Source organism: Camelina sativa, chromosome 16 (assembly GCF_030686135.1).
Source record: "Camelina sativa cultivar CO46 ecotype springtype chromosome 16, ASM3068613v1".
Classification (NCBI taxonomy): domain Eukaryota; kingdom Viridiplantae; phylum Streptophyta; class Magnoliopsida; order Brassicales; family Brassicaceae; genus Camelina; species Camelina sativa.
Window position 1 is genome coordinate 14,987,741 of NC_141895.1, and position 27,298 is coordinate 15,015,038.

The 27,298-nt window shown below is 35.3% G+C and overlaps 2 protein-coding genes and 2 long non-coding RNA genes across 5 annotated transcripts; 2 read left to right on the forward strand and 2 right to left on the reverse strand.

Moving 5' to 3' along the window:
• Window positions 1-6,547: 6,547 nt before the first annotated feature.
• LOC109129412 (uncharacterized) lies at window positions 6,548-8,339 on the reverse strand. Of its 2 annotated transcripts, XR_015583822.1 has the most exons (3): window positions 8,131-8,339; window positions 7,273-7,345; window positions 6,548-7,117 (listed from the first exon to the last, which is right to left on the reverse strand). It is a non-coding gene; the product is annotated as an uncharacterized LOC109129412 (long non-coding RNA). The 2 variants fall into 2 exon arrangements; XR_002035740.2 differs by lacking the exon at window positions 8,131-8,339 and having other exon boundaries at window positions 7,273-7,412.
• Window positions 8,340-9,207: 868 nt separating this feature from the next.
• On the reverse strand, window positions 9,208-9,603 carry LOC147925537 (uncharacterized). The gene has a single exon (XM_087492658.1). It carries the CDS (start codon window positions 9,601-9,603, stop codon window positions 9,208-9,210), a length of 396 nt encoding a protein of 131 aa, XP_087348784.1.
• A 2,081-nt stretch (window positions 9,604-11,684) lies between these two features.
• Window positions 11,685-12,323, forward strand: LOC147925538 (uncharacterized). The gene is made up of 2 exons (XR_015583742.1): window positions 11,685-12,002; window positions 12,076-12,323. It is a non-coding gene; the product is annotated as an uncharacterized LOC147925538 (long non-coding RNA).
• Window positions 12,324-21,257: 8,934 nt separating this feature from the next.
• LOC104750395 (receptor protein kinase TMK1) lies at window positions 21,258-24,707 on the forward strand. Its single transcript, XM_010472182.3, has 2 exons — window positions 21,258-23,855; window positions 23,955-24,707. The coding sequence occupies exons 1-2, from the start codon at window positions 21,566-21,568 to the stop codon at window positions 24,485-24,487; spliced, it is 2,823 nt and encodes a 940-aa protein (XP_010470484.2). The 5' UTR covers window positions 21,258-21,565; the 3' UTR covers window positions 24,488-24,707.
• Window positions 24,708-27,298: the final 2,591 nt, after the last annotated feature.

Sequence of the window (27,298 nt, forward strand, 5' to 3'; positions counted from 1 at the left end):
TTTGTTATATATATTTTATATCATGTTATAAAATTGTAGCTCCAGTTGATAATATACCTTACACAAATCACATGTGGCTTACTTCTCACTTTTTCTATATTTCATAACCATTGATTTTATTTTTTTAGATAAATTATTTTTTTTCAAAATGTTTTTTCATAGTTTTCCCAAAAAAAAGTGTGCCCCTTACAATGTCTTTGTTTCAGATCAAAACTTTTAAATTAAATAATTAATCTTTTCTTTCTTCGAAATAAAATTTAATAATAAATCTTTAAGGTATATGTTTCTTAGAAACTAACGTTTCACTTCAATTTTATTTTCATATTTAGATTTTTATAAATACAATTACATAACTTGCTTTTTTACTCCACCATGCATTAAAATCTTACTTACATTCTAAAGCTCATTAACCATTCTAAATTTTGGAATATAATCAGTTTTATAGTATTATTTTTACTACTTTAAAATTTTCATTTATTTTACTTAATTCATTTTTAGATAGCTATTATTTTTATTATTTACTAAAAATATATTATTGTTTATAATATTTTAATATTTAATTAATTTTTTTAATTCATTTTTTATTTTTTTTACTATTATTAATTATAAGTAATAAATATGCAATGAATAAATATTAAAAATAGTATTTTCTTATGCAAAAAAAAAATTGATTAGGTGGATGCTGATGTGGAGGAAGGAGAAGTAAGCAAAGTTAACTTTATATATACCGATTATTGACATTCATTGTGAATTAAGATTGTTAGAGATTTGTTATTTAAAACGTTTAGCTAGCTATGATTAAACGTGTAACATAAAAAATCAAACTCTATTCAAAAATCCTTAATTAATTATCCAACAACAAATATATATCTATGAACTGGTTGTCGAGAAAAACATTTTCAAACAAATAGATGTATATCTTTAAATCATGTAAATTAATTTTGTATACCATTTTGATATCTAACTAACGAATGCAAATTTTAAGATTAATATTACTTTCTTTAATATATATATATATATATTCTTCTTATACATAGTACAATAATGTATGTTCTGTGACAAGTTGCTAGTTACATCAATCAAGGCCTAGTTGGCGTATTAGTAATTATAAATCTATTAGTACATGAATAGACCAAACAGTAGAGATTAAAAATTTCCCAATTGGTTGTCGAAAAATCCATCTAAAAAGAATGATTATTTCACTCAAAGAAAAAAAGAGGAAAGTATTTTGATACCAACCAATCTATTACTGTAATGATATCTTTATTGATACAAGAATAGAAATAACAGAAGAAAATACTATAATAATAGATAATACATTTCTATTTAAAATTTAATGTTTGAATCCAGCAAAAAAAAAACTTTTCAAGCAACTAACATACATGTATTTCTATGTCAAAATTGAGGAATTATAAAGGATGGTGGCAGCATCCCATAAAAATATTATTTATGTTATTGTGTTTTCCTTTTTTTTTTCTCTTTAAACCAAAAAAAAAAAAGAGGAAGAAAAGTGAAGTAGCTCCTCAGTGCATGGGGAGGACATCTGAAGTTTTAGCTTTTTTTTTTTTTTATATTTATTTATTTTGTGTTTAAACTTTTGCAAGTTTGAGAACACTTTCGATTCTTCAAAACTACTTATCTTGACCTTTGCTGTGCCTTGGTAGCCTCTCCTCACCCATTGGACCTTTGCATATTTATTTGTTTTGTTTGTTCTTTTCTTTAGTTTTCTTATCACTCAAAAATACTTTTTTCATGTCTCATCACATAATTCGAATCTCCTTCCTCATTGTGTTTATAATTGACATCCGCCGTTTCTTCGCTTCTACGTCCAAACACAGCCCTGTTTATCTAAATGTTTTTTTTTTCAACAATAAATAACATAGAAAAATACAAAAATTTGAAACATAAATGCTTGTTGAGGGGTTCGAACTCTTTGACATTCCAAGTAATATGGGAAACTCTTTCTAAATGTGCTGAGAAACTGATATTATATGCTCATCACTTAAACAAATTTTATAAAGGTGTATGGGGCATGTGCCTACACGTAGATCCGCCTCTGGTTTTGTTAGTTTATTACTATACGAAAACAATTCATTTTTCGTATTTAATTTTCGAATTTGCAAAATATATAGTAAAGAGATTGGTACAGTTCATTTTTTTATAATATAATTTAATTATACATAAAAAAAAACATAATTCACAGTCCAATTTATAATACTTATAGTATTTTGTCTAATTTATCAGTTTTTCTATTAAGAACACAATTAACTGTTTATAACAACCTATACGGCTATAGCTTCTTTTTTTTTTTGGGGCAAAATACGGCTATACCTTAAAGCTGATTTTTAGTAGTAAATTTAGATTTAATTCAATGAAGTGTTTGGGATACATTATTTGCAAAATCAAGTAGCTCATCAAATCGTTATGTACATTGACATATTTTGGAATTTGCATGTAGTTTCCTTTGTTTCCGAGCCCTGAAATTTTTGTTTTTCTGTATGTCAACACATGTATTTTGATTTTTTCTGTATGAGTTTGATCCTTTTAGATTGTTTATTCAATTTTAGTGTGCAGTGTTAACTTTTGTGAAGATTAACAAACTCTATAGCCACATGCTTGTTCCCTTTACTAAAACGTTCATTATTTTCTTTTAGCACTATTGCTACTTTTTTTCCTTTAATTTTTTTTTCTTGTTCCTCTCCAGTTCCTTTTTCCACAAAGTGTTTTCATCTTCCACTTAACTTAAAAGAGTTTTTATATCACAAGCCTAGTAGTGATATAATTTATACATCAAAGGTACATATTTTTTTATTTTATCAAACATCTTTTTCAAAAGATGATAAGACGTGAAACGGAACTTTGAAGATTTGGTTACTTAAGTTTCAGGTGGTAGTGTCCGCTCAAAAGTTTTATCGACTATGATAGAATAATGATAGTGTATTTTTTATTTACATTTATATATAGCCCATGCAATTCAAATAGCTGTCTCTTTATTGCATGTGATTTTAGGTATGCGTAGTAATTTTTTTAGAGCTATAATGACAGTATATGATTTAATTCGTACTACACCGCATAGTAATTATGTTTTATATATAATTAATTTAGCTTTTATAGAATTTTAGTTTGATATTAGAATTCAATTGTATATTTAGAGATAACATATTAAAATTTTTATTTAAGTCCTAATACATGAAAATCACGCTAATATCGATCATGACCCATTCGACCAAGTTTTCTTTTCAATTTTACAGTATACATTGTTTTTAAGGATAGATTTAGTTATAATTAATATAATTTTGATAGCATGCTCACTAATATAATTTGTGAAAGAGAATGAGTAATATTGTATGTGTGACACCCGATTTTAGAGACTTGCGCAAAGATTTTAAAAAATTGATTTGGCCACTTATGTCACCAAAATGCACTTATCTTTTCGATCAAAGGTTCTGAGACAACTCCAGAGTTAAGCGTGCTTGAATTGGAATAGTTTCAGAATGGGTGACCTTCCGGGAAGTGATTGTCGGAACTGTGCGAGTGAGGACAAAACACAGGGAAAGATCATGTGGTGATTTGTATGGACGGTACAAGTCTTTAAAGCCTCCTGGACATAGCAAACCGACCGTCAGATATAGATGGGCTCACGGGCCTAGTGAGAGGACGTGAGGCCCATTAAGAAAGGTGGGCCCATGGTTTGGGATTGGACATGGGGCCCACTGAGAGGTGGCGGTCGGGGTGTTACTGTAACATCTGCAAACCGGAATCCAGGTTTGGGAGGTGCATCGGTCGATGCACAGGGTGTGTCGGTCGATGTATGGTTGGTTTTGAGCGAACGAGTTTAAGTTAAACGCTGCGTTTTGGGGTTAGGAAAACCCTTGAATCAAATATAAAAGGGTTTTTGTCGTTTTGTGGCTGAGGTTAAGCCGCTTTTGAGAGAAACGAAAGAGAGAAAAGAGTTCTTGCTGTTCTTGAGTGTTCTTGGAAGTTTTGAGAGATTGGAGGCTGTTCCTGTAGAGATCTGTAGCTGGAATAGTTGTAGGAGTTTCCTAGGAGCGGTCTTTTCCTGTTTTAGAGTCAGATTCCTCTTTGGAAAAGGTAAGTGCATGACCATGGCTTATCTAAGCTAGAGAGTTCTCTGATCTGCTTGTTTATGTGTTATATTGGCTCGTTCTAATTTTGTATCAGAGCATATACGGTTTTAGGATGGTTAAGTGGAGGGTTAGAGCGGTTAGGGATTTAACTGGTTGAATTGATCTCTATGTTGGTTGATGCTTGATGTTGTGTGATGGAATTGATTATGAGTAGTTAGTCAATTTGTTTGAGGTATAAGTCCTAGTATCATCCTCTTCGAGCCTACTTTGTGATTCCACGGTGAGTTGTGTTCCTTGTGTAGTTAGAGTCGTTTTGTTTGCTTAGCCTTCTGTTCTTGATTACAGATGGTTAGAGGTGAGGGAGCTGCTGGTCGCGGGCGTGGTCGCGGGCGTGGTCGTGGTCGTGGTCGTGGTCGTGGTCATGGGCGTGGCCGTGGACGGGGACAGGTTCCCGAGGTCAGCGTGAGTGTGACCGAGAGCTTGGCCAGTGAAGAGGTGGCAGATTCGCAGGTTCATCCTATTGTGTATGGAAACTTAGCTGGTGGTAATATCGGCGGGGCGGATGGTCTCGGAATCGGTATAGGTATTGCCCCGGAAGTGGGGATTGCAGCGGAGGGTGCTCCAGATAGAGAGAATGTCTTAACGGACTTGCTAGCTCAGATATTAGCGCGACTTCCAACAGTAGTGCTGCCAGTGGGTGGTGGGCAGGTTCCATTACTTAAGTTTCAGGTGGTAGTGTCCGCTCAAAAGTGAATTGTGTTATTCTTCTAGAGCGAATGAATATATGTTTATAGATATGGAACGTTATGGTTGTAGAATATATCAACTAGAAGAAGCTTTTACCAAATCTCTCAAAAATTCTGAGACCTACTTTTTTTTGTCTTCCTACAATAAAAATAAAAGTAAAAACATCTTTTGAGTTGTTTTTCTTATAAATTTTAACCATGGTTTGTATTTTTCACATGCTGTGTCTTGGACGTAATTGGTACCGGTGGAGATGAGAATCTCTGGTTAACGTGGAAAAGGGATTTTCAAACGCAAATACTACTTATTAAGATTGATCTCATCTTACAGAAGTTGTATAATATTATTCTTTGCTTACTCCAAGGTCAGCCTCCGAGAAATACCCGACCCGAAATTTCCGACCCGTATCGAACCGAGATTTTTGGTTTCGGGTAGGCTTTGGTTAAGAGAGTTGAACCGATCGGAAGCTTTGTAGATTATTTCGGTTACCCGAGATTTTTTGGTTCCGTTCGAATACCCGAACGGTTAACCGAAAACGTCGTCTTCCTCCTTTTCTTTCATCAGATCTGCTGGTTTCGTATCGGCGGCCATTCAAGTTTCTGTTGATTTTAGGGTTTTGCAAAGGTTGCAGATGAATAAAACACATAGTTTTATTAAAAGTCAAATACTTCTGTTTTTTTTTTTTCGTTTTAATTTTTGTATTGGGCCTGGGCCAAACGTTTTTTTCCTTTCTCGACAAACCATTTTAAATTTCGGTTTGGTTTGGTAGAGATTTCAATAACCGAATTACCCAAGACCCGAACCGAACCGAACCGAAATCAATTTCGGTTATCTTCGAACATAGTTTTGAAAAATTGAAAACCCGAAAATCCGAAAAACCGATCCGACCCGAACCGTTTACCCAAACTCGCAGGCCTACTCCAAGGTGTAGAAGACAATCTATACCTACTCAAGTTGATTATATATGAATTTATTTAGATTTTTTATATAATTCGCAGTTCATTTGTAGTTACATGCCTTAGAATTTACAAAGCAAAACATAATCAAAATAAAATAAAGCATAAATAAAATTTAAGCAAAATATAAGTAAAACTACAATAATAGTCTCATCAAGTAATCAGAAATTCATTTTAAGAAACTCATTATCTTCTTCAAATTTTTTTGTGTGGTTTACTTACAAATAAAAATATATCATAATGGTAAATAAATTTTCTATTCAATTAAATTAGTACTAAATAATTAATACTGTAAAAAAAGAAAAAATTAATACTGTTATTTTAAAATTTAACATCCATTTTTATTGGCTGATGTCCATGTTAAATAAGATTAGTAATATTAACGGTAATGTGCTAACAAAACAATTGCCTTCGTGCCGCATGACAGATTAGTGTACCGCATGCTCGACACTGAAAACTTTCTTAATTAAGGAAGTGATTATGATGGGTTACTTAGATTTCCAAAAATGTAGATTCCCCATTCACGTTTATGGCCCATTTTACCGTAATCCTTTATTATATAATGTTTTCTCGTCATTTTTATATATGTTTTGCTGATTAAATAACCTCCAAATTAAAATGGTCTATCCGCGTTAAACATATCTTTTGTTGGCCTTTTTGATCCCCTTGCATTGGTGATTTGGTTCCAATAGAATTTTCATAAACATGCCGATGCATGTCTGTAAGATGTTTGAACCTGTAATTGCTGCAAGTCATATCAACCTCAAGGGAACACAATTTCAGGATTAGTTCTTCTAGTGTGGGCGTGAGAGATGATTCAACCAAATTTTTTCTGCATTCGAACAACTTTTCCAAAATAAACTAGGAGAGTTGATTCTCGAGCAAGATGAGATCCACCATTGCCATTGTTGCGAAATAAGGTTTGTCCTTAATCAGGTCATGATGTCTTGTACTAGTTTGAGGATCCACATATGTGGTTGGTTGGCTGTCTCTTTTCCTTTTTTTCCAATGTTTGAGAATGAGCTCCAAGATGAAAACTAGAGAAGGATTAGCTCCTCAAAATCAGCATATGATATCCATTTTGTTGATACGGCATAGCTTGCAAGAATATCATGTAGGGAGTCTGTAACGTTCCCGAACCGTCTTATGACCGGACAAGCCAACGGACAGTCACAATACGCTACTATGGAAACTGCGCCTAGGTGGTCCGGTCGAGGGATAGAAGCGGTCGCTTCCCAACCAGTCCTCCTTAGAACAATTTCGCTGCTCTAACACAGTTTAGGCTTTGCAATCCTTGCCACCTGGAATGTTGTGTTGGCCCGGACAAGGCTAATACCATTCGAAACCACACAAATTTAATGAAAACAACTTCTATACTTTATTTATTTCAGTTTTTAAAAAAAAAATCTCCAAAACATACAAAATGTTTTTGGTACCAAGCCTAGAGCCAAAACACGATAACTTATTTTACATAAACATCTTACCAAGGCAATGCAACAATACACCGGTTGGCCTAACGTCATGTGCTCCCTCTAAGGTTTTCCCGACTAAAGTTACCTGCAAAACAAATTATGGAGTCATGAGTGCTAGTCACTCAGTGAGTTCGGGAACCTAACAAGAAACCAAAAAACCCAAAACCCAACACCAACAAGCAACAGACAACATGCAAGCAACACAAACAACACAAGCTAGAAAAAAAATCACAAGTATATTGTCACCAAGTATGCACAAGTGGAAGCTAATGACTCTTTTTGACACTCCTAGGGCCCTTCACTCCATCACTTTCCCCACACCCGTGAACACCTTATACTTGCAGCCACAAAGGCACACGAGCATAGAACATCACATGCGAGACCCTCTCAAAAGGCGGACTCAGCTACACAATTGTGTAGTACTCGACCATAGGCTTAAATTCCATCACTCTGCGTCTTCGTAATCCACTCAGATTACGGCCTTACACAACCTCAACACACAAACAAACAACAACATACAAGACACACAAGCAACATGTAAACAATAATAACATGCAATGCAAACAGGGAATCATGAAAACAACAATAAGCAACATGAAACTTAACTAACTAGAGTGAAATCTAGAGACTAAGCGATAACACAAAAGCACATAAACATTCACACAATTAATAATCAACATGCAAGACAAATCTACATGCAAGACAAACAATGAAACGATACTTAACTACCTAGAGCTAAATATAGATGGATAAGAAACAAATCTACACAATAAACCAACAATAATTCCTAGATTTAACACGAAAATCCTAAGCAATTTTTAGCGAAAACCCAATCCTATCATGTACCATATCACATGATTCGAGACTCACATAGACTTGGTCGGAAAGATAAACAAATCTACTCAGACTTCTAGCGGTAATTGTCGGAGGCTCGACACGAATATATCCTACAGTTTGTAAGATGGTTGATACTATGGCTAGCGCTAATCTAATGCAGCCAATGACTCGCGGGACAGAACACTCTACTTGGAATCTCTCTCTTGCTCTCTCTCTTTTTTCTTACAAAGGATGCAGAAACTAACAAAATGGCACTAATGTTTGGTATTTATAAGCGAGAGTTTGTTCTTTGGTCGGAGACAAGTGGCTGGACACTTGGTGGACGAATTGCATGGGGAAAACAAGCGGCGGATATAATCTTTTGTGTTCACACTTGTCATCTTAATTTTGTTTCGTTCACACTTGTCTTGGACATTTTTCATCCTAGTTCCCTTGTTCATGAATGTGTTTTTATTGGGCGAGAAGGGGGATGCATCTCCTTCTTCACGTGCCAGTTCTCGGGCAGCAAAAATTCCAGGTCAAGCGTCTGATTAAAGTCAATGGTACAACAAGCGGTCAATGGTACGACAAGCGGTCAAAGGTACGGGTAAACGGTACGGTCAATGGTTTGATCATCAGATGGTCATTGGTACATCCCATGTTGGCCACTCGGTACCAGCATTGGCTTGCACGTTGGACGTTCGGTACCAGCGTTAGCCTCTCGGTACCAGCGGTAGCCTCTTGGTACCACAAGCGTTAGCTGGCATGTTGGACGGACGATACCAACGTTAGCTTCTCGACCTTCAATGTTGTTTTTTTTTTCTCACTTCTGTCTCGATAGTTTTCTTTATTTGACATCATTTGTCTTCACAACTCCTTTTGTTCGATGAATTTTAACTTGAGATTTTTATCCTTAGTACAGATCACTACAAAATCTTTTTTTTTCCTAAATATGTGAATTTTCATTAAACTTGAAGTTTTAGAAATATTGCATAAGACTTGATAAATAACCTCAACCTTTGCCCAAAAAAATAAAAACAAGAGATGAAGTTGACAGAAGAAATTATGAGTAGGGAATACCTAGTCAAACTTTAACCAGACCAAAAGCAGATCCTTAAAATTCTTTCTCCTCTATTTTGCGAGGATTGCATCTCTGATTTGTATTTCCAAACCTTTGAATAAGATCTGGACCTCCGTTGCAATGCTGTTGTGATATCGATTATTTCGTTCCCTCCATAAAGCATATAACGTTGCTTGAGCGGCGAGTTGACGCAAGGATCGCGGTGCTGTGTGATCATTTATATCCAACCAGGCGGTGAAAGCTTTCCAAGTGTGAAAGGAGAAAGGACGGTAACCTAGCCTCCGTGTCACTGCAGACCAAATTTCCTGACTAACTTCATAGCGGAGGTGAAGATGCTTTCTGGTTTCTCTATAGATCCCACATAGGCAGCAGTTAGGCTCGATTTGGATTCCCCATCTAACCAATCTATCTCTAGTTGGTAACCTGTCGTGGTGCATAAGCCACATCATGAAAGCATGTCGAGGATTACCTCCTTTGGACCAGACTTGCTCGGTCTACTGCGGTGGAAAAACTGTTAGGGTAAACTTTTTATAGTGACTAGCCTCACCGCAAAGCGGCCCCATATCCAAGAAAAACTCCACCTCCAGCTTGGACCTATGGGTTCGTATACACCGTTTGTCCCTACTCGTATGGAGAAGTTTTTATTTGGAGAGGCTAAATATCACCGTGGTGGCAGAGAGACTTGAACTCAAGACCTCTTACACTCATCTGTGAGAAGGAAGTATCATTGGGATACAATCACTTCTCCACTACAAAATCTTTTATAACTCTCTTAGGGTAATCTGCGATGTACTTCTTCTTTTGGTCTTCCAACATCATATACTGTAGATACCTAATAAATCGATCTACATTTTAATTACATATGCAGACATCTAGTAACCCTTTTTTGTGATCTCCATCATCACTCAGATACTTTTAAGTATGAGGATGTTTCCCAACACGAAGATGCGCTTCTGAAGGCTGTTGCGAACCAACTTGTATCTGTCGCAGTTGATACTAACTGGGGTAAAAGAATAAAATCTTTAAAATTAATATATATATAATTTTTTTTGCACTATACTCACCAGTCACCAGTAAGATCACAAAGAAAAATGATTGTTTTATAATATTTTAATGCATGCACGGACTTAGTTTTCGATAATACACGTTCACGTCCCACTTCTAATACGAAGTATAAAGACAAACTAACAGAATGTTTTACTTATCTTAACAATATTCCGAGGAATACAAATAACCTCTGGCTTTTTTCAGATTTGGCGAGCATCCGGAATTTTGCTGGTGGACAATTAAAATATAATGCTAGCTATATCAAAACAAATTTAATTTATCCTGTAAATTAAACATTACATATTATTTGGTATTAATTATAACCGCTAGGATTTTTCTATGAATTCCAAGACCATTCGATATTCTTATCCTCCACTCCAATCAATTAACGATGTATTGGTGAAGGAGGACTTTGAAAATTATGTAATGGATTAGGACCTGTTGGGATCTTTCTCTCGATTCCAGTCAAATGACGATGTTTTGGTGAAGGCTGAGGAGGACTTTGATGATTATGTAATGGATTAGGACCTGTTGGGATCTTTCTCTCGACTCCAGTCAAATGACGATGTTTTGGTGAAGGTTGAGGAGGACTTGGTAAATTATGTAATGGATTAGGACCTGTTGGGATCTTTCTCTCGACTCCAATCAAATGACGATATATCGTTGAAGGCTGAGGAGAATTTTGAAGATTATGTAAAGGAACATGACCTGTTGGGATCTCTCTCTTGACTCCAATCAAAGATAGATCTTCACGAATTGCACCCACTGACAACGTCATCAGGAACAAGATTAGCGTTATGACTAATACAAAACCACCATTCAGCAGTTGCATCTTTTCTCCTTTTTCTTTTTCTTTATGGAGTTTGTTTTAGTTGGTTACGTACTTTTTGTTCCTGCTTCTTCCTTTTTATTGTGGAGTTTTAGTGCTAAGTTAGGGAACTAAGCTTAGTCAAATTTTTGACAAAAAAAAAGGAAGAAGATAATATAGAGATAGTAATTAATATAATTAATTAGAAAATATGAATTTTAAGATATTTTATTATATAAAGCTTGATATCAAAGTTAATTATTAACAAGATCGTGACACATGTTACTTGTATTAATAAGATGTTGACATGTGTCAATTATAAATTTACTAAAACATTTTTAAAAAAATAAAAATTAAAAAGTAAAAGTTATAAACTTATTGTAGAAAAGAAATCCACTAACTATCAATATTTGTTAATTTTTTCTTTTTAATATTTTAATTTAATTAAGTTGTAATATTTTTAGATTTTAGTTTTTTTTTGCAAAAAAAAGTTATATTAGTTAGTTAAATTTGATTTCTTATTACGAATTCGTTATAATTTTAAAATATCTTTTAATCATATTTTGATTTTTTTTTTCTTTAGTTAAGGATTTGTAAGATCAATATTTATTGTTTTCTTTTTTTTTTTTAATGTTGTAGCATTTTTAAATTGATTTTTTTTGTTTATATTTTATATTTCTAAATTATATAAGACTCATATATCATCATGCTTATAATTTTTATTATATCAAGTTAACTATCTTTGGATTTCTCAAATTTTAGTGGGTTGGTCATAAACTCATTGCAATCGTGTATCCACAATATTTTTTGAGTAAACAATTTTAAAGAAATATTTTAGTGGTTATACAAACTGTTAAAAACAAATTTTAGTGGTGAAAAGAAACTACGTCAAATTGAAAATAAAGGAACAAAAATTGGTTTAATTTGTTTCACAAAGTCATTTTATATGTGGTGATAAGAGCAAACTTTAACAATAAAATATTTTTGGATGTAAGAACATTTTATAGTGGTAAAACATAAAGTAAAATTGTATGTGGATTCTAATAAGATGACGTTTTGACAGGTTATCTCCATATAAAACAAGAATAAGTTACGGAACGTTTTTGAAATTTGACAATATTGGTCCTTGGTTGACTAGCTATTCCTTTGGCTGGTCCTCGGATTGACCTACTGTAATAATATTTTGGTGACTAATAATATAGATTTAGATTATTGTAATAATTGTAATAATATATTTAAAATATAAAACTATAAGTTAGTGTATTAAAGTAAAAAAATTATCTCTAATTAAGAATAGTTATATATTTATTTCTAGAAAATACATTTCATTTACAAAAAATATTAATATATTCTTTCAAAATTTTATTTTATTCCCTCTGTTCCTAATAGATTGATGTTTTATGATATTGTAGATATGCGTCATTTATGATATGTTTTTTTACTATAAAATAATAATTATTAATTTCTAGATATATTTCTAACCTATTTAAATTTTAAACATTAATAATTGAGACAATTGTAGCAAAATAAGATTAGACTTTAAGATGTTGTAAGTTTCATGATTTTGGAATATTTAAGAAAATTATTAACAATAAGTTACAAATACTGTATACAAATTCACTTCTACACATGACATCCATAAATTCAAATTTATGAATAATATAATATCAGTTGTCATATTTTAATAGTTTCTCAAATATCAAAATATAAATGATGCATATCTAGACATTGAAAACTTTAATTTTTTTTAAATTTTTATAACATTTATAAACTTTAATATGGACACATTAATTTTTATGATATATCTATAAAATAATTATTATGTTGAATTTTCAAACTATAGTGATATAAAAAGGGAAAAATGTCAAAAAAATCATCAACTTTCAAATTTGGGACGTTTCAATCACCAACTTTCAAGATGTCATTTCAAACTTTCCGTTGACTTGGCCATAAAATAGCAAAGTTTTGTTGACCTTGCCATTTTAGGCACGTCGTTTATTCTCTGTTAAAGATCTAAAAAACAGAGTAAATTGCATGTTATTTGCTACTGATTAGCATAAACAACCACGTTTTTAACACCAAAAACAACATCGTTTACCAAATTGAAGACACTAAATCCCCAAATTGATTCCAATTTCATAAATACATAACCCTAAAAAGAAAACCCTAAATTCTCTCTATACCATCGATGGCACACCACACTCATCGATGCAACCATATGTGTTAAAGCTTGAATTTAAACTCATCGAAGTTAGAGAGATTGCAGAAGAGATTTTGGTATTATAGAGAGAATTTGAGGTTTTCTTTCTAAGATTAGGGATTTAATAAACGTCGTGTCTAAAATAGCGAGGTCAACAGAACTTTGCTATATATGGTCAAGTCAACAAAAAGTTTGTGATTAAAATGTCATCTTGAAAGTTGGTGATTAAAATATCCCAAATTTGAAAATTAGGAATTTTTATGATATTTTTCCCGATATAAAAATAGCTAAAACTGTGTCCATACTAAGGATTCGAACAATACAAAACACTCGACCACTATACCAGAAGATCTTCCTAAAATGTTTTTATATTTGTGATGGGCTTTAGCTCCAGGCTCCCAGGCCGGTAGTATGCACATCAATTTCTCAAATTTACATTGACTACGCAAATTAAAGGTTGAAAAAGTCTAATATTAATTGATAAAAAATATCAAGAGAGATTTCTCAAAAATTATACGTTCTTCCAACTTTAGTACGTACATTTAAAAATGACAAAAACAACACAAACTTATATATCATTAATATTATTAAATATTAATTAAATTAAATTAAAACAAAGGTTAAACAAAATGTTGAAATTAAGAAAAATAAAGAATCAGTGTTCTACGGGCGAGAGAAAGCACAGTAAGAGAGAATCAGAGCTTTGACGGTATACATTATTACAGCGGTGGCGACTAGACAAACGTCAATTCTTTTCTTAGAGAAGAAATCTCAAACAACTCAACTCGTTTTTTTTCATTTTTATTAATAATAATATATAACTAAGCATCCCATACAACTTAATTAAATCAACCAAACCACAATTCATTATTAACCAGCAACAATCAATAAGCACAGCGGAAACATACCAACTATACAAAACCAACATATCATCAATACAATAACATTCTTAACCATTCTATCCAACAACCTAGCATAACTCTATCCAAAGTTCCAACATAAATAACATAACCATAACATAACAACCGAGATCCTAGATCATCCTCTTCCTCATCGCCATGATTCCACGTCATATACTTGCAGACTACAAACAACAATTGAGATGCGTAAGTATTATCATAAATACTTAGTGAAGCAATCCTCACATCTACTGGACTATACACACAAACAACTGAGAAACCAATATTTAACAAATAACAACCAAACACAAACAAACAAGGAAAAACAAGCAACAGCCGCTGCTAACTAGATTAGTGTCGACCGACACTGCCTCAGTGTCGATCAAAATTCCTCTTTGGTGTCGACCGACACCTACTTGGTGTCGATCGACACCGACTCCGCAGATCGTTATGCTCGAAGCCAAAAGTCGCCGAAGCGCTTCCTAAATCGTCCAAATCGTCCAAACCTCACCCAAAAGTCCTGTAAAGCCATGGAAACCAACAAACAACCACAAGAACACAAGAAAACAACACAAACGGCCAAAAAAACAAGCAGAACAAAGGATTTTCAGGCTTAGATCAGCTATGGTCATGCACTCACCTCTTTTGCAGAAAGTTTCTGACCCAAACTGACGAATCCAATACCTTACAAGGTTCTCCTTTGCTCCTAGCACAAGATCTCCACTCCAAAGGAACATATCTCTCAAAACAAGCAAAGAGTCTCTCTAAAAGCCTCTAATCTCTCAAGAACACCTTTCGCCCTCTGTTTCTCTTTAACAAACGGCAAACCACCTCTTTTCCATGACCAAGGTCGAGTTTTCCCTTGATATACATCGGTTAGGGATTACCAAATAAACCAAAGCAAACCAAAACGACCATTTAAATCAACCTGGTTAAATCAAAATTGATGGTGTCGATCGACATTCCCCTTGGTGTCGACCAACACCCACTCTCAAAGTCCACAATTTGGTTCGCGGATGTTACAAAATCTAACTTATATTATCCTCAAAGCAAATCGCTTACGAAGGGTGGTGTTGGAGAAGCCGGTGGCAGGAGCTGAGATCTGAGCTGCAACGAGGCTATCATTTGATTGATACCACAACCTATAGATGTTTCAAAGTCTTGATTCATCAGTTTCTTATGCTTCTCTTTCCCCATTTATACAGCTTCCACCATTGGCAATAAATCTTCTCTCTTCCTCATCAAAACAAATTCACCATATCTATTTCTTCTATTAACCATCACCACCATATGTTTTTTTATAATGTTCTTATAAAACAACATACAAGCATTTTTCATGAAACCACAAATTACATACATCCTAACAATATTATTCATCACTACTCAACCCAGGCTTCAAAGCCAACCCATGAATCTAATTACCTTCTTGAATCTTCCCTGTTTACGCACAAGCCAGTAAGCACATATGGAAACGTGAAGCGATTCGGTTCAAAAAAACTCATCACATATCATCTCACATAAAAATGTGATCATGATTAGAGCTTTGTCGATATCGATCTTATTGAAACCTTTGATTATTGAATTCCAAGAGAAGCGATTTTGTTGAGGCACCTGATTAAATATCAAAGATACAGTCACCAGATTTTCTTTGGTGGTCAGTACAGTCTCAATGTAACGGTGAAGCTCACCGTTGTTGAGTCCTTTTTCATGGCCATGGCGATGGGGATTTGCGGGGCTGAAACAACGGTGGCAAAGGAATGAGGAGGAGGTTTCACGATGAGTTCGAAAGGTGAGATCTCAGCTGTGGATTTAGTGGAGATGGAGAAGCTTTCGTCGATCCGTTTGGCAATTGATTGAAGTTTTAGTTGATCGATTTTGCACTTAACTGAAGAGATCTCATATCGGAAATGAAGATCTCATATTGGAATCGTCACCGCAAGCTTCTCACGAGTTATGAATTCAAAATCGTGAGTTTTATTTTAGATAAATGAATTTTGTTATTTAATTTAAAGGGAAAAATGCCAAAAAAACCCGATGTTATTTTTATTTGGACGTTTAATACCCAATTGTTTTCGGTTGGAATAAAAATACATGGTATATTAAATTAGTGTCAAATAAAACCTTATTTTTTAAAAATTGGTTGAATCGAACAAACGACTTAACAGACGTTAACTTGGGTATTAAACTTAGATTAGTGCTATTGAAGGGAATTTCTCAACCACTATGTGCATCGGTCGATGCAAGGTTGGTTTTCGCAAATGAGTTTAAGTTAAACTTTGCGTTGTCTGATTAAAAAAACCCTGGAATCGCTTCTAAAATCAGAAACTCGAGGGTTTGGTCGAGTTTGGCCGTTTCTAGAGAAAAACAAAGAGAGAAATAAGTTTTTGAGTGTTCTTGGGAGTTCTTGGTGATTTGAGGCTGTTCCTGTAGAGATCTGTAGCTGGGATCGTTGTAGGAGGTTCCTAGGAGTGCAGATCTTCTTGTTTATGATTTAGAATCTTCTTGGCAAAGGTGAGTGCATGACCATGCTTATCTAAGCTTGATTTTTCTCTTATCCGCTTGTTTTATGTGTTTATTTGGCTTGTTAGAATGTTTTTAAGTCACAAGAGGCTTTGGGAAGTTGTTTTGTGGCTTTGGTTTGTGTGTTTTGGTGGTTTAGGGATGGAGATCCGACAAGAAGCTTTGGGGAAAAACGATGCTTGGCATGTGCATCGGTCGATGAACTTTGTGTGTCGGTCGATGCACTTTGTGTGTCGGTCCATGCAATGTGAGGACGGCGTGGTTTGACCTAGGAGCATCGGTCGATGCCATATGGAGGCGTTGGTTGATACAATTAGGGATTTCGTGCAATGTCGAGCATGTGTCGGTCGATGCAGTGTGAGTTTCGGTCGATGCAAGTGAACCTTGCGTCGGTCGATGCAAGCTTGTGTCGGTCAATGCAACCTAAGGTTGTGTCGGTCGATGCAGTTGTCTGGTTTGTTGTGTCGGTCGATGCAGTTGTCTGGTTTGTTGTTTGGTTATTGATTGTTGTTTGATAGTTAGAGATATCTCAATTGCTTGCGTGTATAGCCCAGTAGATGGGAGGATTGACTCACTGAGTGTTTATAAAATACTCACACATCTCATATGTGTTGTGGTGTAGGTAAAGGGAAAGTGTGATCTTGGAACCAAGGCGATAAAGAGAAGGATGTTCTAGTGGCTCGTTGTTTATGGTCTCACTTCTGTTAGGTTGTTAGAGTACGGTCAGTAGAATATTGTTAGGTTGCTGGTTTCATGTTTTATGACTCTGTTGGATTGAATTATTGGTTACTGGTTGAATAATTATTGGTAATTGGTTTAATGGAATTATGTTGGTTATGTTCCGCTGTTTGGTTGTTTGTGGTTAGATGACTAGCGGGTATGGGACCACTAGTTAATTAGTTAATTATTATTAAAAAAAAACTGGTGGGGTCGTTTCATTAACAGAAGTCTATCTTTTAAAATTTATTATGTAATGTACTAAGTCTCTAATCCATTTCGTTCAATGATGTTCAAGAATTCTTGTCAAAGCAGTTCATACCATCCTTACATAGTGAAACAGTTTGATCCGTTTTTTTTTTAATAATACATAACTAAGTATCTCATATTAATTAATTAAACCAACAACATAAACATCACTAACCAACCATAATACCAATAACATGCACAGCGGAAAACATAAAACAATAATTATCTCCAATATATATCATCAATACAATAGCATTCCTAACCATTCTATCCAACAATCTAGGATGCTTCTATACAAGGTTCCAACATTAATAACATAACCATCAACACGCAATTAAGAGCCTAAATCATCCTCCTCCTCATTGCCATGATTCCACGTTACATACCTGCACGCGTGAGTATTATGACAAATACTCAATGAGACAATCTTCTCATCTACTAGGCTATACACACAAGCGAAAAGACAAACACATACAATACACAAAAACAAGCTAATCAGACAATTCTGAACACGTGCGTAACAGTGCAACCTTGCGTCGATCGACGCACTCCTTGCATTGGCCGATGTGACATCTTTACGTTGACCAACACACTTCTTGCGTCGATCGATGCAACCTCCAAATCCCTAGCTTTATCAAGCAACGCACCTCCGGGATGAGTGTCCGGCCCTCCCTTCGACTGCACCGTTGCCACTGTCATCTGCTGCAACTTTGGACACTGAACCCTGATATTCCCCACCTCCCTACAGTAGAAACACACTCAAATGTTTCCTTGCATCCCACTCCTCTTGGGACAGCTCGCCAACCAATGATTCATGCTCCCGCACCCTTAGCATCTCAGACCACCTTGACGTATCACCGACGTATCCTCCCGCTACTTCTTATGTCTTTGCTCTGACTTGTTGCCCTTGCTCGGAATGTTCTACTCCACCGTCTCCTCTGTCTAAACGGTTGGGCTAACCACCACTAACCTCCACCACACGAGTGTCATCTGCCAAGAAGTGAACCCCTATGTCCACCTGATACTCCTCATGACACTTGAGAGATTGGAAGTTACATTCCTATCTTGTCCTCCACACATCAGCCACATTAGGGTTGGTACCATCCAAGAAATGCACTGTACCAATCCTACTCATCTCCTGCAGCATACTGACATACTGAGAATTAGCTTCTGCACCTGCAGCCACTGGCTGCTGCACTTCTGCCGCAACAAGCGGCACCATCGGAGCCTATGCCGGTACAACTCCCGGCAATCGCTCCAACAACTACGCCAACATGCCCGAAGGTTAACATCTCCACTAGAGGCTCCACCTACTACGACCCCCGCACCTAGAAGTCCAGCACGACCAGCCAACCCGTCACAAACACTGCCCACACCGGCTCCACCAGCACCTACAACCCCATTGGCACCACCACCGACCACCCTCACGTATCCCTCCTGGAATGCATGCGACTTGCGGACGCCTTCAGCCGTTACACTCTAGTCCACGGTCTCACTAGCAATTGGGCCTATACCCCTACCACGACCATGACCGCGTTCATAACCAGCAACAGCTCCACCTCTAACCATCTGCACTACCACGACAGAAGGTTATGCACACAATTCAAACAGCATACCCAAACACACAACTTACCATGAAATCTCATTGAAGGATCGAAGAGGATGATACTAGGACTCCAAACCACATGCAAATTGACTAACTACTCATAATCAATTCCATCACACAACATCATGTATCAAGCAACAAGAAGATAATTCAACCCAATTAAATCCCTAAACTGCTTTAAACCATGCATTAACCCGTCCTAGAACCGTAAAGGCCCTGATACCAAACTGAAATAACCAGACCTGTTTTTTTAATAATATATAATTAAGCATCTTATACTACTTAATTAAACCAAAAACATAAACATCACTAACCAACCATAATGTCAATAACATGCAAAGCGAAAAACATAAAACAATGAACTTCTCCAATATATATCATCAATACAGTAGCATTCCTAAATCCGACCTCAACATGCCACAACCACCACAACAACAAAGCACAAAGAGGCACACAAGCAATCAATCACCTAAAATCACACAAAATATACATCTAATCGCTTATATAAGTCATGGTCATGCAGTCACCTTAATTTAGAAAGAAAAAGACGAAGAACACCAAGATCCAAGTCTTCTAGAAACCTCCAAATATCACTCTATGTTCAGATCTTCCTTCCAACGTTCAGAATACACCAAAACAAGCACATAAAACTTCTCTATCGGTCACACAACGATATCTCAAGGGGTTTTCTTTTTCTCTTTTCTCCTAGAACGAAAACGGCTAACAAAAACCATCACAAAGATAACAAAAATTACGAATCGTCATTGTGATTTGGTTCTTATAAATATTACTAAGCTTTGATTGCATACAATAATTTTATATAAATTTACCAAACAAGTAACAAATTATTGTTTCCAAATAATGCACTTATATGGAAAAAATTTGAATTCATTTAGTATTTTTGACAGGTCTCGCTCACTACCAATATTCATCATTATTCCCTAATTTATGACAAACACAATTATTATCCCACCTAAAAAACAAAATAGACATTGCTCTGTTAAAAATAATGAGATTTCTATACTTAGAACTTAGAACCTAGAAATAATATAGTTTTTTTTTTCTTTTTCTTTTTCTTGTAGATCTTTGCAGAGAAGCCATGTGCATGGGGAATCAGCTTCACCTGGTTTTTTCCTATACACATATAAAAAGATTTTGCACCCATAGAAAGTCACAATAATACAATACTTGTAAATATAAAAGGATAAAGGACTTTTGAATCATCATGATTCATGAGACAGCAACGAAAGATACATGTAGCATTTTGCTAAAAACAGACACAACAATTTTATATAAAAAAAATTGCATTCACATAAATTCATATTATATTGCATATAATAATAGTTTCATCTTTTTGTTTGTATATCTTTGTTGCCTCTCGTTAGTCGAGGCTTCTTTATGAATTTTTGTTTTAACACCTTATATGCTTTTTATAATATCTTTTGCTACGTATTGTAAAAATATTTTTTATGCTTTTTGTGTTATCTACGAATCATTTGCCAATCTTTTTCACAACTTTTGCACTCTTATGCCATTTGACAGCCTAGAACCCTCGATGTGTGATCTCTAAATTTTTGGTGAACTACCCGAATATAGAACTTTTAAATATGTAAATGTAACCTTTATTGATTGAAGATTTGATTCTTTCCTCCTAGAATAATTGTTATGTTATCCTTTGAAGACACTAATGTGTACCTCACTTATGTATTTGGAAACAAACTGTTCAGACTCTGTAATTCGTACAAAGATTATACTTCTTTGGGTAAATGACTTCTTGATTAAAGTCCAACTTGAGGCTTGAAGGTTACTACAAGGTTCACTTAGTTTATACTATAAAATAACAAGAATAATTGACTAACAAGTAACAACCATGGTTTTTTTTATTTTTGTGAAAAAAATCTGTGAATTAAACTTTTGCTATAATACAGTGATTTATTTTTGTGCATATGATTTTAAAAAGTGGTGTAAATTTCGTTTGTGTGAAGCATTTGACAACACACACCCAACCCACACTAAAGTAGTCAAAATATTATTGGAATTTTTGAAAAAACGTTATCTTCATCATCCTATGAATAATTTAATAAATTCAAAAACTCCTAAATAAATAAAAGTAAGAAAAACAAAAAAAAAAATTGATGTATCTAATCTGTTACCAAACTGTCATTGGCTTAGTGGGGCAGACATCCCATGTGCAGTCTCCTTGGCTTCTGCTTCATAGTTTTCAATCTTTCTTCTTCCTTCTCTCTCAATGGTCCATCTTACCATTTCCACTTCCATCAACTTCTAACCCTAAAGCTTCAACCTTTATCCCACACATCTCTCTGTATCTCTCTGTTTCAACCTCCTCTGTTTTCTTCAAGCTATGAAGAAAAGACGAACCTTTCTTCTCTTCTCGATTTTATTTCTCCTTCTTCTTCTCAATTCATCCAAAGCTGACTCCGATGGAGACATCTCAGCGATGCTTTCACTCAAGAAGAGCTTAAACCCACCTGTTTCTCTCGGTTGGTCTGACCCTGACCCGTGTAAATGGACTCACGTCGTTTGTACAGGTTCAAAACGTGTGACCCGGATCCAAATCGGGCATTCGGGTCTTCAAGGTACACTCTCTCCTGATCTACGTAACTTATCTGAGCTCGAAAGGCTTGAGCTTCAATGGAACAACATCTCTGGCTCTGTTCCTTCTTTAAGTGGTTTAGCTTCGTTACAAGTCTTGATGCTTAGTAACAACAACTTCGAATCAATCCCTAGTGATGTCTTTGAAGGTTTAACTTCGTTACAGTCTGTAGAGATCGATAACAACCCTTTCAAGTCTTGGGAGATTCCTCAGAGTTTGAGAAACGCTTCGGCTCTTCAGAATTTCTCGGCGAACTCGGCTCATGTCTCCGGTAAATTACCCGGTTTTCTCGGACCGGATGAGTTTCCCGGTTTGTCTATTTTGCATTTGGCTTTCAATAACTTGGAAGGTGAGTTGCCTTTGAGTTTGGCTGGCTCGCAGGTTCAGTCTTTGTGGCTTAATGGTCAGAAACTAACTGGCTCAGTAGATGTTCTTCAGAACATGACTGGTTTGAAAGAGGTTTGGCTTCATTCCAACGCGTTCTCGGGTCCTTTACCGGACTTCTCGGGTCTTAGAGAGCTTGAGAGCTTGAGTTTGAGGGATAACTCGTTCACTGGTCCAGTTCCTGAGTCTTTGTTAAGTCTTGAGTCGCTTAAAGTTGTGAACTTGACTAATAACCATCTTCAAGGACCATTTCCTGAGTTTAAGAGCTCTGTTTCGGTTGATTTGGATATAAATTCCAATAGCTTTTGCTTATCTAGTCATGGTTTGTGTGATCCTAGAGTGAAGTCTTTGCTTTTGATAGCTAGTTCATTCCATTATCCGCTGAGGCTTGCTGAGAGTTGGAAAGGAAATGATCCTTGCAGCAACTGGATTGGGATTGCTTGTAGCAATGGGAACATTACTATTATCAATCTTGAGAAAATGGGTCTTACAGGGACGATTTCTCCTGAGTTTGGAGCCATTAAATCGCTTCAAAGGATCGTTCTTGGAATCAATAACCTTACGGGTACGATTCCTCAAGAGCTTACAACGTTACCTAATCTCAAAACACTCGATGTTTCGACTAACCAGCTTTTTGGGAAGGTCCCTGGTTTCAGAAGCAATGTGGTTGTGAATACTAATGGTAATCCTGACATTGGAAAGGCAAAAAGCTCTTTGCCGTCTCCTGGTTCGTCTTCGCCTTCAGGTTCAGGAATTGATGGTGATAAGGACAGGATAGGAATGAAGTCTTCGACTTTTATAGGAATCATTGTTGGTTCAGTACTTGGAGGTCTGTTATCGATCTTCTTGATCGGTTTATTAGTTTTCTGCTGGTACAAGAAGAGGCAAAAACGTAACACAAGAGGTGAGAGCTCAAATGCAGTAGTGGTGCATCCACGACATTCAGGTTCTGACAATGAGAGTGTGAAAATCACTGTTGCGGGTTCAAGTGTAAGCGTTGGGGGCATAAGTGATACCTACACGCTTCCTGGTACGAGTGAGGCAGGAGATAATATCCAAATGGTGGAAGCAGGAAACATGCTGATCTCAATACAAGTGCTTCGTTCCGTGACTAACAACTTCAGTGAAGATAACATTCTTGGATCAGGAGGTTTCGGGGTTGTGTATAAAGGTGAATTGCACGATGGAACCAAGATAGCAGTTAAGAGAATGGAGAATGGAGTCATTGCTGGTAAAGGTTTTGCAGAATTCAAGTCAGAGATTGCGGTTTTAACAAAGGTGAGGCATCGTCATTTGGTTACACTTCTCGGCTATTGTTTGGATGGGAATGAGAAGCTTCTTGTGTATGAGTATATGCCGCAAGGGACATTGAGTAGGCATTTGTTTGAATGGTCAGAGGAAGGGCTTAAGCCTCTGTTGTGGAAACAGAGATTGACTTTAGCCTTGGATGTTGCAAGAGGTGTGGAGTATCTCCATGGATTAGCTCATCAAAGCTTCATTCACAGAGATCTTAAGCCTTCAAACATTCTTCTAGGCGATGATATGAGAGCGAAAGTTGCAGACTTTGGACTTGTTCGTCTTGCCCCAGAAGGGAAAGGATCGATTGAAACCAGAATTGCTGGAACGTTTGGTTACTTGGCACCTGAATATGCAGGTTAGTTGGTTTACAGATTGTTTCTTATGATGATATATAGGTTACTTCATTATGTATAAGATTGTTTCTTGATGATGATTGTGATCTTGTTTGTTGCAGTAACGGGACGTGTGACCACGAAGGTAGATGTGTACAGCTTCGGGGTAATTCTTATGGAACTCATAACAGGTAGAAAGTCTCTAGATGAATCGCAACCAGAAGAGAGCATTCACTTGGTGTCCTGGTTCAAACGGATGTACATCAACAAAGAGTCATCATTCAAGAAAGCGATCGACCCAACAATAGACCTTGACGAAGAAACCCTAGCCAGCGTTCACACTGTTGCTGAACTAGCAGGCCATTGCTGCGCCCGTGAGCCTTACCAGAGACCAGACATGGGACACGCAGTCAACATTCTGTCTTCACTAGTCGAGCTATGGAAACCGTCAGATCAGAATGCAGAAGACATATACGGTATCGATCTCGACATGTCTTTGCCTCAGGCACTTAAGAAATGGCAAGCTTATGAAGGAAGAAGTGATCTCGAATCTTCGACTTCATCGCTTTTACCTAGCTTGGACAACACGCAGATGAGTATTCCCACTAGACCTTACGGATTCGCAGAGTCTTTCACTTCAGTAGATGGACGATGATGAATGAGAGATTTCCTCAAACCCAAGATTTGTTTTTTTTTTCTTCTGTATATTTGTGTTTCCTCCTCTCACAATTCTTTCATGTTTCTTGTTATGCAAGTAACATTTAGGGCTTAATTTGAGTTTCTTAATATTATTTGTTGTTGGTGTTTTTGTTTTCTTGATTTAGAAAAGGTGACGTGTGTACTTTTAAAGTCTTAATTATTAAGTTTGAGGAAAATGGTAATGACAGTGAGGTAGAGAGGTTGGCATTGGATCCATCTTCACATGGCTGTCTCTTTTGTTTGGATCTTCATTTTTTTTAGTATCTCTATAAATTGACGTCTACTTCATCTCAACCAAAATGTTTTTGTTGAATTTAGTTTTTTTTTACATATACTTAAATTTCAGTAAACAATATATTTCAACAGCTTAAATTAGTATTTAGTATCCAGATTGCGGTTCAGTTTTTTCGATTCTTCGGATTTTTGGTTTATGAACATATTGTAATAGTATACCAAATAAATAATATAACCAAATTTTAACTAACTAAATATGTCTATAGTTTATAAATAATTTTAGGTTTCAGATTGTATCTAATATTCAAATATTCAAACATTCAAACGTATCATCTGGTTTTGAGATGAAATATAATATGGTTAAAAAATGAGAAAAAAAAAGACAAAAGTGTGTTTGGTTAAATAAAAATCATTAAGACAAAGGTTTGGTAAACAGTTCAACCACATCGAACAAACAAACAAAGTTTTGGTCAGGACTACAATTATTCTAATCATATTTTAAGGATTACATTTTTTGTTTTGTTAACAATTACTGATTATAAAACAACAGAGCTGGAGATCTAACATAATCATGTATATATCGTTACTCTTATCATCAAATAAAAGTTGTACATAATCACAATTCAATACAGCACATAGAACAGAGAGATAGTGATATTTTTTCCCCACGTTTGTACTTTTGTGTCTCATAAGCAAAAGAGAAACACATAACATATATTTGTCTATATACAATTAAATTTAGATTTTGAGCAAACTTATATATTAAGCTCTGAAAATTGGAAAAGACTGAGATTTTTATTTCTTTCATTTTTCATATAACGCGTTTCTATGGCCCAAAAGAGAAAGAAAAAGATAATAAAAAAGATGGATATATTATGTTCACACTTTACAGTACTACTTAACAGAACATTTAGAAGTGTTAATCACAAGTACTGTATGTTACAAGAAAGTACAATTCTTTTTAACTAAGCAAACAAACATTTATGTTCACTTTGCAATTAAGTTTTAATTTTTTAACAAACATAACATAAATCTTAGGAGCAAATATTTTTTCTGGTACATGCCGTAATTAATCTTGAAAAACTAAATTTTCCAACATTAGAATACGAATATATGATTGAAATAGATGATTTTAAAACTTAGACATTCGATTCGATTACAGATTGATTTCTTCTACTTTTTCCATCATAGATTTTTTTTTATCGTAAATTTATTTATATAAAATTGTGCGAACACTTATACTTTTTTCAAACTGTTGACCATTCACTTCGTAGTGGGTGATTTTTAGTTACGTGAATTTTGCAAATAGCCTCAATTATGGATTAAGAGTAGACTACAAGAGACTCCAAAAGAGAAGACTTGAGAACGTAAAGAATTGAAATTTGAAAACACTAAAGGACTCTACAAAATTGAAGCCCAACTCACTAACAATTAAGCCCACTCCTCACAAAGTCACAGTCAAAACGTGATCTCACTAATATTGTCGAGGGCGTGAAGAAGAACAATGGAATGAACATGAAAGCAAAAGCAGAAGCTCTAGGTTAAAAACAAAGTAAGAGTGGCTCAAAGATATTTCTTTACTGATAAAATGTTCAGATTACATCATTTGTTTTTATATAGGAGAAGACATGATAACCTAATGATTACAAAGGTAGGTAAATGTTTGTCAAGTGTCTCCATCAGCTGCACAAAATTGGTGAGGTAAGAGCAGAGAATTGGTTCCTTGTTTGGACCATAGTGTGAGCTGTGTTTGGCGTCACGTCCGTACATTGCAGAGCACATGAGGTGAGCACCTTTTCCTTGTTACCATTGGAAACCACGGTGAGCAAGCAAACTGCAGTGAGCTTGATCATTTCTTTAAGATCCAACTTTTTTTGTTGGACTGAGTTTTCAGTGATTCCAGTGGTGATAGTCCTTACAGAACATAGTTACATGCCAAATCCTTTTGAATAACAAATATGGCTATCTAGCCTTCTGCTGAAGGACAACAAGCTCTTGTTTATGATACATCATAGAACGTTGTAAAACAAAAAATATGAAACTCTCTTGAACCTTATTTTTACTTTTTTTTTTTTTTTTAAAAGCATGAATCAATATTGTGTCACACTCCAACCTTGCAAGTCAAATGCATCAGTGTTTTCAATAAACAGAGAAAAACCCTTCTAAAACAATTTCCATATGAAATATAGAAACTCTCTCATTGACTAATTCCCTTAGAAAAAGATAGACATTCAAATCCTTAAACTGAGTTTACACAACCATACATGTAAGAAGTTTCAAATGCAAAAGTAGTAAAGGACTCAAATTATAATTTAAACAAAGAATTGAAGACCCTTAACAAAAAAAAAATTGTTTGAACAAATAGTGTCTAGTATCAATAAAACGAAGACTTAAAAAAGAACTGTATTTATTTCGCATCTAATAACAAACATTGACGAGGAACTTATTTTTGCTCCAAACCAGAGCCGTGCACCAGTTATAGAAAAAGAAGCGATCGCTTCGGGCATCCAATTCTTAAAAAATAATAATTAGG